Genomic DNA, 18,461 nt, shown 5'->3' on the forward strand with positions numbered 1-18,461 from the left:
TATCACAAAACAATGTTTTAATACTAGAATGTGCTTTTAACATCACATTTATGTCAAAGTATAAAAACCTGAATGAAAAGGACACAGGCTCCTGAGAACACTCTATTCTGCCTGGTAAACGACCCCACCAAACTGAACCCTGAAAAAGAGTGGGGAAAAGCGAGGAGAAACAAAGGGAATTTTACTTTTGTCGTTCATTAGACTTGAAGCAAATACGACAAAAGTCGTTAACAGTCAACATTCTAGTAGTAAGGTATCTGTAAGATCTCTTACTACAACCCCGTGCCAAAGAGCCCAGACAAAACTGCAGGCCTGGGGAAAGCGCCCCGCGCCCCTCGCGCCGAGATTGCTCTCCAAACCCCACCCGCCACTCCGTCGCCGCCGCCGCCCCCCGGAAGAAGAGTTTGGAGGCCTAGGGTCTAGGGCGGGGATCCCGCCCGCCGGCGTCGCTCGCCCCCATTGGCAGGAACAGCGCCGGCGCCCCGCTCTGATTGGTGAGGTTGCGATCCCTGATTTGCATAGGCCCGGCGGCGGCGTGCGCGCATCAGCCTGCGCGCGGAGGCGCCACATCCATCCCGCCGCCAGGGCCGCGTTAGGCAGGTTCCGTCTCCCGGACGCCCGGATGCGGGGGGGAGGGGGCGTGCCCGGCGCGGCCCTCCTGGAGGCTGTCCCCGGATCCCTGGGAAGGCGCCTCGGCCTCGGCGTCCCCACCGTGGGCGGCCCGCTCCTCGCCCCCCGAGGCGTGGCATCCGGTTAAGCCTGGAGTGCTGCGCGCGCATTAGTGCGCAGCTATATTATAGGAGCCTTGGCAGGCTGCCTGTTCACGTGGGCCGAAAGCGGTCCGTGCCTTCACGGACCCAGTCATCTGGGTGGGGAGGCGTACAGTCACAACCACCCAAACATCTAATTACACAGTGGTGCCTGGGACGAGCCTGCAGAACAAACCGCGGGGGCGCTGACCAGGCTGGGGCGGATGGCCCCCAAACCCATGTCACCCTCCGTGCCCTGCTCCACCCAGGGGCCGCGAATCTGGGCAGGGCTCGCACCCAGATCCTGCACTCCCCATGCAGGGGTCTTGGCCTCTGCAACCCCTCGTGTTTGGCAGGCACTCTGGCTGGTTTTAAGCTAAAAGATTCGGGCAACTTCCAAGTGTTAAGAGTGAACAGAGACTCAATGAAGAGTGCCCCACCAAGTCTTTTTGTTTCCAGAAAGGCAGTTTTGTCCACAAAAACCCCAGTGCCCCACATTGTGACAAAACCATTCCCTAGGACTATGCCAGGAGAAAACAGTGAGATCCCAAGTTCCTCCCACCAGCAGCATTTTCTGAAATGTAAACAGTTTATCAAACACTTTATTCAGAAAAAAATACAATGTTTTAAGAACTTAATTCCAAAGCACTGAAAGAGCCCGAAGGCTAAACAGAAAACAGCCTCTGCTAAGCACTACCAGGTCACGCTGAGAACCGCCAGCAGGGTCAGACTCTGAGGGAAGGTCCCTGGGCCACCAGGAGACAGCTGTGGGCACAAGGCCCCCCCGCCCCCCATCATGAGTTGATGGTGGTACCTCTCCCTTTTCCCAGGCTGCCCCCCCACCCCACTGGGGTTCCCCGGTCACAGGACACCTCCTCCCCCAAGAAGCCACAACTGTTAACACCGTGCTACCTCCTCCAAGGAACACCCCCCACCCCCCAACCTGTCATCACCATGGTATTCAGTGCAGCACGCCTTGGCCTTGGCCTCTGTAAGTCCTGCGCTACTGGGTGTGAGGCCGCTTGGCCACAGGCTCCTCCTCCTTCTCCCGCTTCAGCCATCGCTCCAGGAGGTCAGCGCCTCTCCTGTGGGAGAGCGGGCTCTTCTTCAAGAACTGGCTGGACCACTGGGGCACATCTGACTCTGCCTTTTGGGGTGCTTTGGTGTCTTCCTTTTTGGGCGACTTTGTGGCCAGCCATTGCAACATCTTCTGGCTGCTGCCACTTGCCTTGGGCTCCTAGAAGAAAGAAGGAAAAGCTCAAACCACCAGCTCAAGCTTGTGGAAACAGGCCAACTCCAAGGGAAGAAAGAGGGGAAGAGGCATTAGGTATTGACCTAGGCTTGGAAAATGTCACCAAGGGCCAGATGGGGCCCCTAATCAGGAGTGGGACAAGAGGAGCAGAGTGCGTTCCAAGGGCTGCAAGGAGTAGGGAGCAGCTCTCAGAGGAGGCTTCCCAGAGGTGTGTGGGACCAGCCAGAGAAGAGAGCTGCTGGGCACTCCAAACACGGGCAGACAATGAAGCAGTGTCAGGGAAAAGTGTGTGCTTCAGCAGGACCAGGCAGTGTGGTGTGGGGAGGAGAGTCGCAGGGTGGGAGTCAGCCGAGGGCCGGAGCACAGCTCTCTCCCGCGGCACCGCCCTCTGCACAGCCCCCCACCAGCCCCGCTCCCTCCGCTTTCTCTACACCTTCGCCAACCCCAGACTGAAGCTTCTGAGTTCACACGATGCCACCTCTCCAGAATGTGAATTCTTTTTTTTTTTTTTTGAATTCTTCTGGAGGAAAGACCATGGCAGAAATGGGGCAGTGTCTAGTGCAAAAGGAATGCATACAATGACATTTTTAGAGACGGGTAATGAAAAAAAGTGTCAGGGGTGCAGGGGTTCGACAGAACTGAGAGAAAAAAGATGACACTGACAGTGAGTATGAAAACTTAGTAAACTTAGAAAAGTGGGGAAGGGGGCAGCTGTTCTAGCCATCACTGTCCTTCACACTTCTCAGGCACCCTGAGACGCCTACTTTGGAACACTCAGATCCATGTCTTACTTCAGGTCCCTCTATGCCACCTACAAACAGTTGCTACTCCTAAATCTTCACCCCGGGTATCAGCAGGGGCCAGCTTCTACTCTGGAACTTCCTTCTCACTGAGGCCTCTTGCCTGTTCACCTTCCCTTCAAAATACATCATCTGGATCCCTGCCAATTCTAAGAAGTTAAAGTTCACGGCAGGAATGTTCTCAGATCCCCCTGAAGGAGAACGACGATTGGAATTCCTCCATCTTGTAGCTGGGAAAAGAGGTGCAGAAAACAGACATAAATCACACATCTGGTTGGCGAGAGATACAGTTATGGTCGAGGGCTCCTTGTCCTTCTCACAATCACCCTCTAGATTAGGAATCCTCAAACTTGGGTTATTATCAGACCCACCAAGGCAGCTTCTTAAAGATACAGAAGCCCAAGCCCAGCCCTGAATACTGAAGCAGTAGGTCTAGACAGAGGCTGGCATTTACATTTTGAAACAGGTCTCCTGAGGACTCCCGGGTCGCAGCCAGCTTTGAGAGTCACTGCTCTGGTCCACCTTGCCGTGCACGAGGAAGGTGAATTTGGGGTGGTTTGTATTCAATCTCTGATTGTGAAAGGTCATGGCATAAAATTAACGGGTCACACTGACAGAAGACAGAAAGCTCAGAAAGGACTATCATAGTCATAGGCCCTACCTTTTTGACCACCGAGTCAACAGGAAGCAGACACTCAGGAGTGTTGTTTCGGGAGTTGTTCACCACGGAAGAGACTGCATGGAAGGTGATGTTCTCTGTGGGGTGAATTAACTTCAGAGCTTCTTGAGCTGAGACCTCCCCAAAGTCCAGCCACTTAGAGACTGCCTCCTCTCCATCTAATATGGCAGGCATCCTAGCCCGCGAGGTGAAGACAGTGGTTGGGAGCCGCGGGTGGAGTGGGGGGGGGCAGGGAGAAAGGCCCGGTCAGTTGAAGCGCAAACTGCCCCAAGCAGCAGCTCACCCTCTCTCCGCGCCTCACGTGCCAGTTGCTGCCCGGTGTCCCCCCCCCCCACCCACAGGGCACAAAACTCAACACCAGGAGACCCAGCTTAACAGAGTCAGATGGCAAAGACAGTGCCCCGTGCTATGAGTGGATCCACTCCAGTGTACACGCTAGCAAACTGGTGACCTTTACGACACTCCAGCCTAGACTTAAAGGGAAAATAAACCCTGGAAAACTTGTCTATCAACAATACTCTCCAGCCTTATCACCCATGGAAGATTTATCTAAGAAAGAACTATTTATATAATTGTGAACAAAAGGAAACTATGGCTCAGAAAAGCAAAGAGCCTGCCTCAGATGACTCCTGGTACCCAGCAGATGTTAGGAAAAGATCCCTTGTTTAGCCCCCAATGTTATGTTCTAGGCCAATGCAAAGAATGTACACACTTCATTGGTGGGTGGTACAGATAGGAGATAAATGCGTTAACATCTATTTTAATAATTATTATTACTTCAACAAGTCAAACATTTTATTTTATTTTAATTTAATTTATTTTTTTGGCCGCACTGCATGGCTTATGGGATTCTTAGTTCCCCGACCAGAGATCGAATCCAGGCCCTCAGCAGTGGAAGCACGGAGTCCTAACCACTGGATCGCCAGGGAATTCCTCCAAACATGTACTTTTAAAAAGTATTTTAAGGGACTTCCCTGGTGGTGCAGTGGTTGGGACTCCAAGCTCCCAATGCAGGGGGCACAGGTTCCATCCCTGATCAGGGAACTAGATCTCACACACATGCTGCAACTGAGAGTTTGCCACAACTAAGAAGCCCACAAGCTGCAACTAAGGAGCCCGCCTGCCACAACTAAGACCTGGGGCAACCAAATAAATTTAAATAAATCAATAAATATTTTAAAAAAAGGGTATTTTAAGATCTTTTAAATCCAGATGCATTTTATGATGAATGGCATCTCTGCACTATCACAGTTTAATTGGCAATAATTGGCAGCACTTTATTTTTCTTAACTATGTATAAAATAGTGGTGCAAAATCTTAGATTAGATGAAATAGGAATTTATTTTAAGGTGAATTAGCAAAAACTAGAACTATTATATCCCATGAAAGCATCATTTCAGACAGAACGCTTAGGACAAGAGGGCTAAAACAGGTAATCCAGTTTGTGCAGCACTGCATTCTTTTCAGCAAAAAATCATAAAATTACTTCTGAGGACACTCAGATCTGGCAAAAACTGTGAAAATGTTACACTAGTCAGTTCTGCTAACGTTTTTTACTTTATTAAATATCTTTTAAAATATTTATTTATTTGGCTGCGTTGTGTCTTAGTTGCAGCACACAGGATCTTTGTTGCCTTGTGCGGGATCTTCGCTGAAGCATGTGAACTCTTAGTTGCGGCATGCATGTGGGACCTAGTTCCCTGACCAGGTATCGAACCCAGACCCCCTGCATTGGGAGCACAGAGTCTTAGCCACTGGACCACCAGCGAGGTCCCATAACACTTGTTTTTAAAATGAAAATCTGTTCCAATGTGATTGATCTATTATTTTTTTAGAACATAATGCAAATTTTGCCTTTGCTTATATACGGTTTTGTCTGTGAGAAACACAAAGTGAACACAGAAAACTGCACCCTGCTAAACTGAGCCTTGTAAGAGTACACAAAATGCACACATCTCAAACACTGACGGCTACCTTGGCTCACTGCATATTATCCTCCGAAGTGCTCTGCTCTTACTTTGCATTTGTAAACTTTTCTCTATATTAAAAAAACTATTCGTTCAACATCTGAAACACGTCTAAGCTTCCTGGCTCAAACACGCTAAGCAGTGCATGCAAACAGAAAACTTGTAAGTCTTGATGAGAAGCGTGAAATAATAATAAAGCGTCTTGAAAGCAAGAAGAGAACATGTGACATCTCCTGAGCAACAGACATAAAGGATCCACAACAGTAACAGGGCTGGGAGAAAAGGAACATCCACGGCTGGAACAATTGCAAGAAGTGTTATAAAGTCAATACCAGCCAGGTCTGAAGGAATAGAAGCAATGGCAAGATTTAGTATATGGACTGAAAGCCGAACAGTAAAAAAACTAAAAAACTGGAAGCTTTCTCACAAAGAGAATGCCCTCTCTATACACAAAGACCACAAAAACACCACAGAGGTTGCTCCTCTTAGCGCTAGTAATGGCTGTTTTGGTGGCCTCAAACACTGCTGCAATTTCCAGAGCTCTCAGCTGTTGGGAGAAGACATGAGCACAGATGAAGATGCTGCTAAGGAATTTCCACTAGTGATACTGAAGTTAATTGGAGGAGGCCATACATTGCACCAAAATGTTCAGTTTTGATTAAATACGTAAAGGCACGCCTCGAAGGAACAACGTTTCAAAGGCAGAAGAACATGCCCCAGGATTTAAGACTGCAAAAGATGATAATTTTGCAGAATCTTCCTTCTACCACTGCACAACAACACAAGCTGCAACTCTTCCAACGCTCACTTCCACAAGTCAGTTTCAGGTCTTTCTAAGGTAAAATGCCATATTTATTGTAGTATCTACGTACTTCTTAACCACTTAATGCATGGAACGATAGTACTGTTTTTACTAGATTCCTATTTTCTTTTTGTTTTACTGTGTCACTGACAAAACTTTTAAGTGTAGTCCCCTTAGTCCCACATTTCCCGTAAGTCCTATGGTTCTCATAGTGCAATTCTGCATAGTGTGGTGATTTTTAGGAATGCATGTCATGTTACAGCCAAACTGACTGTATTTTGTGAAGCAACTGTCTTAGTTTCCTACTCTCTAAATCTGTGCGTACAGAAGCTGCCTATCTAAAAGCAAAGAGGACAAACCCTGCCCTGAATCCTTTTGGACCCAGGCATGAGAAGTGTGACTTGCCGGTGGTGGATGTCATTCAAGCCTTTGCAGGAATCCACTGTGATGATGGTGTAAGAATACAGGCACTCTCCTCCCTCCGGGGGCTCCCAGCAGTCAAAGAGCCCGGCCATCGTCAGCGGCCTCCAGTTGTCCCAGACTTTCTCCCAGTCCTCAGGGCTGTCTGCAGCACCGATGCTCTCTGACTGGAAGCAAAATCCATGGTAGATTAGATACTCAGCAGCCGCCCTCCCCGCTGCAGGTTGGGTACTATTACAGACTCGAGAGCACGGCAATCATTTTAGAAGGAATTCAGCCCGTGCCTTTAGCATGGGTCCTCTTGATCCACCGTCGCGGAAGGAAAGAGGCTTGGTGGCAGATACTCACTGAGGCAATAGATTTATGGCTCCTTAACGCTTTCACAATACAGTTTAACACCTTCAGTGGATATTCCAGCCTTCCATGACCTGGATCATGATTCCGGCTTTCAATTACAATGTTAACTTGAATTAAGCCCAGCTATTTCTAAATGATGATGCTCTCATGCAATTTCATGCCCCTGTATCTCGCAGAAGCAACTTTCCTCTGCCCCAAAGGTCTTTCCTTCCCTTTTTCATCATGCCAACTCCTACTTGCCATTTAAGATTCAGTTCAAGGCCTAGAATACAGAAAGCTGGAAAGTGTCACCTCCACCCTAACAAAAAAAAAGGTAGAGGGCTTCCCTGGTGGCGCAGTGGTTGAGAGTCCGCCTGCCGATGCAGGGGACATGGGTTCGTGCCCCGGTCCGGGAGGATCCCACATGCTGCGGAGCGGCTGGGCCCGTGAGCCATGGCCGCTGAGCCTGTGCTCCGCAACGGGAGAGGACACAACAGTGAGAGGCCCGCGTACCGCAAAAAAAAAAAAAAAAAAAAAAAAGGTAGAGAATCTAAATAACCGTAACTTAAACTCATCAGAGAACTGAGGTCACAGGGCAACCAATTAGCCTGAACTTTATGGAAAGACAGGGTCATCCAAGAGGAGATGAGACACCAGTCCTGGCTTCCCAGTGGTAACAGAAGGAAAACAAGGCCTCCTTCATACAGCAGGTAAGAATTCAGATAAAATTATCAACAAATTGCTCGATGCAGAGTGTGCGCTAGCCTGAGGGCACAGAACCCCTGGGGGCTGCAGACATCAGAGAAGTTTGCCTCAGCTTGCAGACCACCCTCCACAGGTGCTCACGAGAGAGACTGCGGGCAGGAGACTGGAGAAAGCTTCTTTGCCAATGCGTGCTAGACACGGGGAGCTCTTTTGCCTCAGGGATGGTGAGAAGCCTTACCTGGTCACTTCTCCTCTAAGGAACAAAAAGCTTAAGGGACCAGGGTAAAAGTGATAAATCCTATCGCTCCTAAGATACAGGTAAAGACCCCCTGAGGCTGGAAAAGGGCAAAAGAAAAAACCCTCTACGCCCCTGGAGAAGCAGGATCACTGAGAAAGCCTGAGCCTGAGAGCCGGGGACACAGTTCTGCTTCAGCCTGAGACTGAACCAAGGCCATGGAGAGCTCTCTCCACCTCCCTGTACACCAGATGACAAGCAACAGCAGTCTACTTCTGGGGGAGGGGCAAGAGCATGGAGAGATCCTCTCGAAGGCACAGGCTCAAAGGGAAGTAACAAGAGCTGCAGGGAGCAGGGCTATTGAGAAAAACCCTCTGGAAAACCAACCCTTACCTTGAACACAAGGTGACAGCAGAGAAATATTTAAAGCCTGTGATGCACAACAAAACCAAACCCAGTTCAGCTCCGGACAAGATCAACTCAACCTCGGACATTAATGGCCTAATAAAAGAATAACAGGGGCTTCCCTGCTGGCGCAGTTTAACAATCCGCCTGCCATTGCAGGCAACATGGGTTCGATCCCTGGTCTGGGAAGATCCCACATACAGCAGACCAACTAAGCCCGTGCACCACAACTACTGAGCCACAACTACTGAGCCTGCGTGCCACAATTACTGAAGCCCACGCGCCTAGAGCCCATGCTCCGCAACGAGAAGCCACCACGATGAGAAGCCCACGCACCGCAAGAGTAGCCCCCGCTCGCCGCAACTAGAGAAAGCCCGTGCGCAGCAACAAAGACTCAATACAGCCAAAAAAAAAAAAAAAAAAAAAGAATAAACATATCCATTTCCAGACATAAATATTATTGATCTCAGTCTCTGTCCTATCTACTATGTCTGGCAATCAATAAAAAATTATAAGACATACAAAAAGCCAAAAATGAACTGCCAAGATATATACAAATCAACAGGACCAGACTCAAGAGATTACATTTCCCAAATGCTGAACTATCAGACAGGAATTTAACTGTAATTACTATATATACATATTAGCTATGTATTACATATATATATATAATAGCTCTTATAGAAAAGGTAGACAACATGCATGAACAAGCAGATAAGCAATTTCAGTGAAATAAGACTGAACTTAAAAACAGGTCAATAATCACTCAAACTGAAACACAGAGAAAAAAGAATGAAATATACAGAAAAAACATCCAAAAACTATGGGACAATATCAAACTAACACATATATAATTAGAATGTCAGAAAGAGAAGAGAAAATGGAGCAGAAGAAATAGTTGAATAGATAATGGCTGAGAATTTTCAAAAAAACAGGAAAGACATCAAACCAAAAATCCAAGAAGCTCAGAGAACATACCAAACACACAAAGACATAGACACAGATACACACTGCTGATGATACCTTTTCTGTTTTGATTTGGGGGAAGTAGATGAAGTAGGGCTGCGTCTTGTTTGTTCCCTGACATCGCTGCCACTCATAGAAACCATCTGCTAAAACAACACAGCGCCTTCCCTTTCCCAGAGGCACCTGAGGGAAAACATGAGCAAGATATGGTCTTAGTGACAGAAACGTTTCACAGACTTAAAAATCTCAGGTCTGCCAATGTGTGACCTCAGAGCAGTTAATTCCTCTGTATGGCACATTTCTTACGTATAAAGTCACACTTACACAGATGTTGAAAAGATTAAATAATGTACATAGCAGGAAACAGGCACTGTGGTAGCTAGTCTCCAAAGCTGGCCCCACAGAGAACCACGCCTACCAATATTCACATGCCATGTAGTCCCCTCCCTCAGTGATGTCAGGCTGGCTCTGTATGACCAATAGAACGCAGCAGAAGTGACGCTGTTATGATTTCCAAGGCAAGGTCACAAAGCCCTGCGGCTCCTGCCCTGCTCTCTTGGATGGTGAACTCTGGGTAAGCCAGATGCCATGCGAGATGCCTGACCACCTTGACACCCTCTAGCAGGCACATGGAAAGGCCTCCAGTTGTTCTACTCATCCCAGCTGAGGTGTCACACATGTGGGTTAAGAAGCCACCTGGGACATGCAGCTGTCATCTGATTAGAACTACATGAGAACCTCTGGTTGAGTAAAAACTGTCTAGTTGAGCCCAGGCAGCCCATGGTTTATTATGAGAAATAATAAACTGCTGTCTTGGCATGCTTTGTCACACAGTAATAAACAGAACAACACTCTACATTAGTAACTGGGAACACACTTTGGAACTATTTCTCAGGTATATAAGGCACTAATAGTTCTGTTAGATAAAATAACGAATATGTGCCTTTTCCCTAGACCAGCTACCTACCTTAAAGGACCGTTTCTCCATTATGGTATCACTACGGCAGTTGCTAGTGTTGAACTGCAGCTTGGAAGGATCAGCTTCTTTAAACCAAGATGGGACCAAGCCCCACCGCATGGGAGCAATGACACGCTCAGATGAGTCTGCGCCCTGCCACGAGAAACGTTAAGATCCAGTGAGGAGATCATAATGAAATTTAGAAAACCTAATTCAGTACATGCATTACATTACTACTAGTCTCAAAATACAAAGAGGATTATTAATAGGGAAATATTCTACTTGAAAACAATTTTAATGATGTATCATGATGTGGGTAATTTGAGTTCTCTAGCAATCATATTTATCAGAATGTATGACATTCTGCTTGGGTAGGATGGGGGATACAAAGAGGTTTAATTTCTGTAAACTTTTAATTAGTGCCTACTGCAGGAGAGACATAGTACTAGGCCCTGCACTTCACATGGCCCCAGCTCTCAAGAAGCACACGTTACAGGCAACCATCATGTAAAACGGTACATGCTATGATTAATGGATACACAGGGTAGTACGGGGGCACGTGAAAGGTGCTTAACCTCAAAGGGCTTGCACTATAACTTGTGAGGCCGCACAGACATTAAAAATATGAAGTACTAAGATACTATAGGCTAAGGGCCATATAAGTGGTACAAGGAGTGGCAAAAAAGTTCAGTGGAGAGTGCTCTGTGAGAGATGGAATGGAGAAGTATTATCAGCTCCTTGGGAGGGGCAGAAGGGGAGGGAATAGGGTGAGGTGGATCTTGGATTGGCTCCCACAAGAGGTACAGGAATCAGACAGAGAAGAGATGGGAGGAAAGACCAGATATGAAATTAGGGGCCGTGTCAAGAATGTGCAGGAAGTGGTTTTGTGCAGCCAAGTTATAGCAAGCCTGAGGATGCTATTTTTAGGAAGGCCTGCTTACAGGACTGGCCCTCAGTTAGGATCTGAGAACATGGATTGTGTTTCCACCTTCCCCTAACTGATAAGGATGGTACACTATGCCTGCTTTGTGCAAAAAACGAGGTTTATGCCGAGCACCTGCTTTCCTCTAGGAGTCCAGCATTTTGGTACTTGTTAGGCAGAGAGTGCCTACATGACCAGCCCCCAACAAAAACCTTGGGCTTAAGTTTCTAATGGGTTTCCCTGGGCAGAAACAGTGCACAAAGTTACCACATTTTTCACTGCTGGAGAGAAAACATGCTTGGTGTGTCCCCTCACAGGAAGGAGAGACTATAAGGAAGCTTGTGCATAAATTTCTCCAGATTTCTACTTGTTTCTCTTCCCTTGCTGATTCTATTGTGTATGCTTTCACTGTAATAAACCTTAGCCACGTCACATGCTGAGTCCTTCGAACGCATCTCCAAATGTGGGGGTAGTCTCGGGGCCTCACCCTCAACCATGGTTGTTAAACTCTTTTGGGGTAACTGGCCCCTTGAGAATTTGATGAAATCTACAGATTAAAATGCACACACACACACACACACACACACACACACACACATACACACACACACTATTCTCACGGTGTACTACACTGAGCTGGAAGACACCAGTGAGCAGACAGTGCATTTTAGGTTCTACTAGGGTGGTACAGTAGGTCTGGTGACAGTAGTGAGAATAAAAGACATTCAAAAGATAGAAAGAAAAAAAAAAAAAGAAATTGTGGTGTCAAATGGACAAAGAAAACAGGGATGATTAAGGTTTCAGGCCCAGAAGCCTGAAATAATGATGGTGTTATTGAACAAAAGAGAAAAGTCCGAAAAGAGGTTTGATGTGGGGAACTATCACACACTGAATTTCAGATAACAGCGGGAAGTCTGTGGCAGCTTGGAAAAACGGTCCCGAAGTCTTCGACGCTTCTCCCATCAAGAGCTGTGTGGGGGATCTATGTGCCCTTTTCTTGAATCTGGACGGGCCTGTGACCTGCTTCTATCCAACAGAATGTGGCACAAGTGACACTGCATGATTTCTAAGGCTAAGTCAGAAAAGGTTTTTCAGCTTTCTCCTTGTTTGCTGAGACACTGTCTTTGCTGCCCTGAGCTGCCATATAAGAAATCCAGCTACCTTGGTGAAAAAGCCCAGGCTTTGTGGAGAGGCCACATGTAGGGGCTTTGGTCAAAAGCCCCAGTTCAGAGCCAACATCAACTGCCAGATAAGACAGTGAAGATGCCTCTAGATCAGATGTTGGTAAACTTTTCTCTAAAAGGCTAAATATTAAGTACTGTAGACTTGACAGTCTTTGTTATAAATGCTATTATAGGGACAGAGCAGCCATAGACAATAGATAAATGGATGTTGCTCTGTCCCATAAAATTTCATTTACAAAAATGATCAGAGGGCCCTAGTTTTCTGCCTCCTGCTCTAGATGATTCTACCCCAGTGCCTTCTCAGCTGAGGCCCCAGACTCCAGGGAAGAGACAAACCATACCTGCAATGCCCTGTCCTAATTCCTCACTGGTGAACATAATATAAAGGTTGTTCTGAGTTAGTTCTAGAATAAAATCCACAGACAGAGGTTTACTATGTCCAATAAGCATGTGGAATTAAAGCTTAGGAGAGAGGCAGCATGGTATAGAGAATGGGTCAGCAAACTTTTTCTGTAATGGACCAGACAGTAAATATTTTTGGCTTTCTGAGTCCACACAGTCTCTGCTGCAACTCAACTCTGCCACCGTTGGTAGTGTGAAAGCAGCCAAAGAACAAGTGAACATGGCTGTATTCTAATAAAACTTTATTTATAAAAACAGGCAGTGAGCCAAATTTGGTCTGAGGACCATGGTTTGCCAACCTCTGGTATAAAGGAAAGAACATGGCCTTTGTAAGAAGACCCTGGTTCAAAAGTCCCTTCTCCGCTACTTATGAGGTTAGATGTGTGGCATGGAATAGGCACACTAATTGTAGTTTAATATTTTTTGAGGTTATGATGAAAAAGAAACAGCAAAATCTTCTATACAAAGGTGACTGGTAAAGCCATTAGGATAAAGTTTCTTAGAGAGCAAATCAATCACAGGATCAAACCTGGGGGTACAAAAACAAAAAGGAGAAATGAAGAAAAAGTGCAGCCCAACAAAAAGTTCCTAGAGAGATAAAAGCAGAATGAAAAAAGTTGAAAGGATGGAATTCCAAGAGGGGAATCGTCAGTAGTAGCGTCTTAGAAGGGCTTCCCTTTTTTTTTCTCTTAAATTTATTTGGCTGCACCGGGTCTTAGTTGCAGCACGTGGGATCTTTAGTTGCGGCATGTGGGATCTAGTTCCCTGACCAGGGATCGAACCCAGGACCCTTGCACTGGGATCGCGGAGTCTTAACCACTGGATCACCAAGAAAGTCCCGGGCTTCCCTTTTGTTTAAAGCTAATTCCTCCACTGTGCTCTTCACAGGATCCTGTCCCACTTCTTTCAAAATCTTGCCTGTATTAGTTAATCCCCTTGCCATACAAACACACACACACACACACACACACACACACACACACACACAAAACACAGGACCATTCTTGTTATACATGGTAGGTAGTTTGTACAAAGTTGCCATGACACTGAAGTAGGGAACACTGAACTGCAGCTCTTAGGGGAAACACTGTTAGGTTGCCAAGAACCTGTAGTGAGAACATCTTCATCAACTGATCAATATACAACCTTGTCTTCTGTGTGTTTTTGTTTAACATATTTATTATTATATGTTAAACTTTATTTAACATATATTGTTGGTTCATTAATGTTGAATTCATGACCAGCAGCCACAGTAACTCAAGCCTGAACGAAGCATCTCTAACACATGTATTTTCTCTGTAAGGCATATTACGCCCTTCTTGCATTTACGAATTCTAGCCTGCACTTTACCACTATGCTTGGGGACAATTTTAAACACTAAGATCACCAACAAAAAGCATAGAAATGCAAAAAACATGGCAATAAACAGATCTCAAAAAAGACACTTGTTTATAGTATAAAAAGTGAAACAAGAAAGTAGAACTTCATCTTACTTGATCTCAGTTAGGAATACGTATTTGGGTAACTTGAATATTTCACCACTCTGTATGTCCACAAATGGCTACAAAAGCATCATGAGTATTATTTTGGGGGTTACAAAGTAGGCAAGTAGGCAAATTTACCAACAGAATCTACGAAGAACGAGGGTCAATTGTATGTATATATACATATATACATATATGTGTTTCCTTCTCCTTAAAGACAGAAGCAGCCTTTAAAACCAATAAATGAGCTCGCAGGATAACTAAGGAAAAGGTGGCCCTGGAAGAAATGGTAGGGTAGAGAATGAAGGAAGAGAAAGAACGTGTTAAAACACAGAACTTTTGTAAATCCTCTTTCCCTTCTGGAATCAAATGTGTCAAATGTGCCTTCCAAGCAGAAGGGCCCCCTGTACAAACCATAAATGAAAATAAGAGATAACATTATCTCACAGCCAACTAAACAATCTCGCATCAGCAATTTACAAGACAAAGCTCTAAATCTGAGGTTCTGGACATGGGGCAATTCTGACACTGCCCGCCCCCACCACCTTCACTTCACCAGGCCCGGGGGTGAGGGCTGGCCCACTGGCATCCAGTGGGTATATCGAATGGGTATTTGGCAATGTCAGGAGACATTTTTGGTTATGATGACCTAGGGAAAACTGGCATCTACTGGGTAGAGGCCAGTGACGCAGCTAAACATTCTACAACTCACAGGTCGGCTTCCCACAACAATTATCCCACTTAAAATGTCAATAGTGCCAAGGCTGAGAAATCATGCTCGTAAAAATTCCACTGATCACCTTTAACCTGAGTGTGTTCAATGGACAATTGTAAATCAAACCCAAATACAGGGCTGCCCCATACTGGGAGCAATGAATAGAAAGCGGTTTCTAAGCCAAAATACTGAAAATATTGCTCAATATTAGTCATCTTTTCCTCTACCCTCTTGGACTTGTAACCTGAACAGCTGGTAGCACTGGGGGTAGATAAATGAAAGAGGAAGTAATTTGCAAGTCAGTGGCTTCAAATGCAAATGTTACAATCTATACACATGCGCTGACATTGATGATACGGATTAGTGATCTGAAATAGTTCTATTTTTGCTTTACAATTTACTATTTTCATTTTCAGATAAATGAAACCTCAAATATTTATCAAAATTAGGAAACCCCTAGCAATCTTTATAAAATTTATTAGAGATGTGGAGTCAAAACATTCCATCAGCAAACTGACACCACTGACAGAAGAGGAGGGCTATGCTGTGCTTAGGGGCTCCACCTTCCCCGTTCCTAGTTCCAGAAGTATCCACTGGAGTGGGAACAGTGGACTGGACCTCGGTACCAGCTCTTCCCTCACTGACTGGGTAACCCAGGACCACTCACAATCTTTCTACACTTCTGTCTTTACATCTGTTAAAGTTTTCTTCCAGCTAACATTCATTCTATAATTTTAATGACGTGGTACAAAGAGAACTGAGGCTAAAAAAATAAGAAACCTCAAACAGTTAATCCTTCTTTCTCTTCAAATTATTCCTCCCTCTGAAACGTTTTATTTTTTGCTTTTCCAGTCAAGGTTCCCCATGATATTGTTTTTACTTTGATTTGCCTCTCATTAAAAAAAGTTCTTTTAGTTTCAACAAGTATGCATCCACTAAAAATGGCTCAAGAATAAACTATTTCATGTAAATGGCTTCATTCAACCAAAAAGATCAAAGACGTCTGGTATCCCATAACGGAAAAATGAATCTTTTTTTTTTTTTTTAATGAATCTTTTTTGACTACCATATTATCACAACAGTTCTGAAGAGTATTTAGCAGGGTAGTATAATCAATTGTATCAAGTGACTTAGGCATTATGGATCAGATAGAATAAAAATCCAGGATGGAAACAATCAGGATTTTAAAAAACATATCAAGGATATTTAACATATTTAAGACATGGAAAAACTACTGATTTCTGGAATGAAGCTTTTTTTTTTTTTTTGGTGATACGCCGGCCTCTCACTGTTGTGGCCTCTCCCGTTGCCGAGCACAGGCTCCGGACGCGCAGGCTCAGTGGCCATGGCTCACGGGCCCAGCCGCTCCGCGGCATGTGGGATCTTCGCAAACCGGGACACGGACCCGTGTACCCTGCATCGGCAGGCGGACTCTCAACCACTGTGCCACCAGGGAAGTCCTGGAATGAAGCATTTTTATTACACTGCAGGTATGCATGCATATGGGCACATACTCCCTCCCTTTCAGGAGATAAAGCCAAGAACCAAAACATGATTATAAGTTATCGGCCACTCCAACACTACAGAAGTAGATTCCACAAAGATAAAGAATGCAATTAAACTTCAGAACACCAAACCAAATACCTCTGTTCCTAGCTTCAGTAAAAGACAAACATAAAAAGACTGAAGACGCAATCAGAAAGAATAGAAACTTAAACGTTCAAGAAACGTCAGAGGTGTTTTTAGACTAGCTAGTCTTAATCCTGCCCTAATCCCAGAGATTCTGATTTCGCTTATGGACTCATAAGGGGCATGGAAATCCTTTTTTTTTTTTTTAAAGATATTGAAAAGTCCCTGATGATCAGTGAGGTGTGAAAGACGCTACCTTAAAGTGTTTTCAAATGCATATGAACCGGCCAGGCACCAGGGCTGGCGCGCCTCTTGCAGAGCAGCACTCAGCTGGGGCCCCAGGAACAGTGACCCGTCCCGGAGGCCTCAGCACAGGCGCAGCGACGGGCGCAGGGCAGGTCAGCGCTCACCTTCTCCACGTGCAGCCGGGACAGGAGCACCGGGCTGCTGGACTGCGGGCTCTTGTTGTACGACGGGCAGTACCGGTCCGGGTCCCTCCACTCTGGGAGCCGCCGCTGGCCCTGCCGGTCCCGGTAGGCGCAGGCCCGGGCGAGGACCTCCTTGGACAGGTGGCAGGACGTCCGCCCGCACATCTTCGGCGCTGCGAACACCGCGGCCCTGGACGCGAGGACGGGGTTCGAGCGCCTCACACGCGGGTCTCGGGCCTCTGCCCCCAGGGTCTCCCTCCGCGCCCCGCTCCGCCCCACCCTACCCCCACCCCAGGCCCGCGCGCCGGGCTCACAGGGCCACCTCCCGCCCCGCGGCCCGGCCGGGCGAGGAAAGGAAGCTTCTCAGCCGGGGGCTCCCCCTGCCTAGCCGGCCACGGCCTCCCCAGCTCCACCCCGCTCCCTCCGGAACCGCCGACCCTGAGGACCGCGCCCCACCCCCACCCCCGCCGCCCGTCCGGTCTCACTCCCCCCTCAGGCCCGCCGCCCTCCCATCCCGCCTCGGCTCCGCTCACCCCCGCTCAGCCCCCATCCGTCCCACTTCGCCTCCCCCTCAGGCCCGCCTGCCCGTCCGCCTTTCCCCACCTCACCTCCACCTCAGACCCAGCGGCCGCGTCGCTCTCCGCGCCACCGCGCTCCCCGCACCAGGCCCCGCCCCCAGCAGGCCGGCCCCGCCCCCCAGCGGCCGGCGGTTCCGCCTAGCGCTGGGGCGTCTTCCCCTCCCGCATCTTGCAGAGCGTTGGGACTGCGGAACCTGACTCTCCTGAAGGAGCCCGAGCAGGAGCCCCTGATTGTCTCGGGGACTCGTCCTCCGTGTGGGCCGTTCCCCTGCGGGGTTAACTCCCTCCCAGGGCGAACCTCGGGAATGGGCTGGGAAGGGTCCCGAGGGTGCAGGCTGGCAGAGACCCTAGATGCGACCCGGAGGGCTACAGCCCCTTCTCCGTACAGCGGGAACCACGACTCCAGGGCACCAGGTTCTCGTAGGGGTGAAATCGGGAAATTTTCTTTACTTCGCAGCCCTACTAACGGCCCATAGTTTAGGGCAAAAATTGAAAAACCATCAGGAAAACTGCCATGGATCACGCAAGTCACTCTGAAACTTCGGTGGGCACCAGAACACTTTCCAAGGCCCCACATTTCCCCCACCCCCAAACCTGAATCTCTAAGGGTTGAGGCCTATGTTTTTTAAAACTAGGCTTTACAGGTGTATTTCAGCCACAAAATTGGCAAAACACCTGGCTTGTGTTTAAAAGCCCAGCAGAGGAAACCAGGGACTTCTGCTCTGTAAGGGCTGTTCCTCCGGCAGAAGTGCAACGGCCACCTCAGACCTGGCACTAGGCAACAGCCGGGTAATCCACCCAGACCCTCCGGCCTCACTGATCTCCTACAAAAGGAGGGTGGTTGA

The 18,461-nt window shown here is 47.3% G+C and overlaps 1 protein-coding gene across 1 annotated transcript; it reads right to left on the bottom strand.

The window, feature by feature from the left end:
* Nucleotides 1–1,333: 1,333 nt before the first annotated feature.
* On the bottom strand, nt 1,334–17,290 carry HMCES (5-hydroxymethylcytosine binding, ES cell specific). Its single transcript, XM_060161016.1, has 6 exons — nt 17,021–17,290; nt 10,284–10,427; nt 9,374–9,499; nt 6,655–6,836; nt 3,463–3,655; nt 1,334–1,986 (listed from the first exon to the last, which is right to left on the bottom strand). Exons 1-6 carry the CDS (start codon nt 17,201–17,203, stop codon nt 1,753–1,755), a joined length of 1,062 nt encoding a protein of 353 aa, XP_060016999.1. The 5' UTR covers nt 17,204–17,290; the 3' UTR covers nt 1,334–1,752.
* Nucleotides 17,291–18,461: the final 1,171 nt, after the last annotated feature.

This window comes from Lagenorhynchus albirostris, chromosome 10 (genome assembly GCF_949774975.1).
Source record: "Lagenorhynchus albirostris chromosome 10, mLagAlb1.1, whole genome shotgun sequence".
NCBI classification, from domain to species: Eukaryota; Metazoa; Chordata; class Mammalia; order Artiodactyla; family Delphinidae; genus Lagenorhynchus; species Lagenorhynchus albirostris.

Excerpts from the sequence above, each read along its gene's own strand:
- HMCES (XM_060161016.1), bottom strand. The coding sequence starts at position 17,203 with ATGTGCGGGCGGACGTCCTGCCACCTGTCCAAGGAGGTCCTCGCCCGG. Across the intron at positions 10,428-17,020 it reads CCCGGCTGCACGTGGAGAAG|GGCGCAGACTCATCTGAGCG; the intron begins GTGAGCGCTGAC and ends TTCTCGTGGCAG. Across the intron at positions 6,837-9,373 it reads CCCAAATCAAAACAGAAAAG|TCAGAGAGCATCGGTGCTGC; the intron begins GTATCATCAGCA and ends TTTTGCTTCCAG.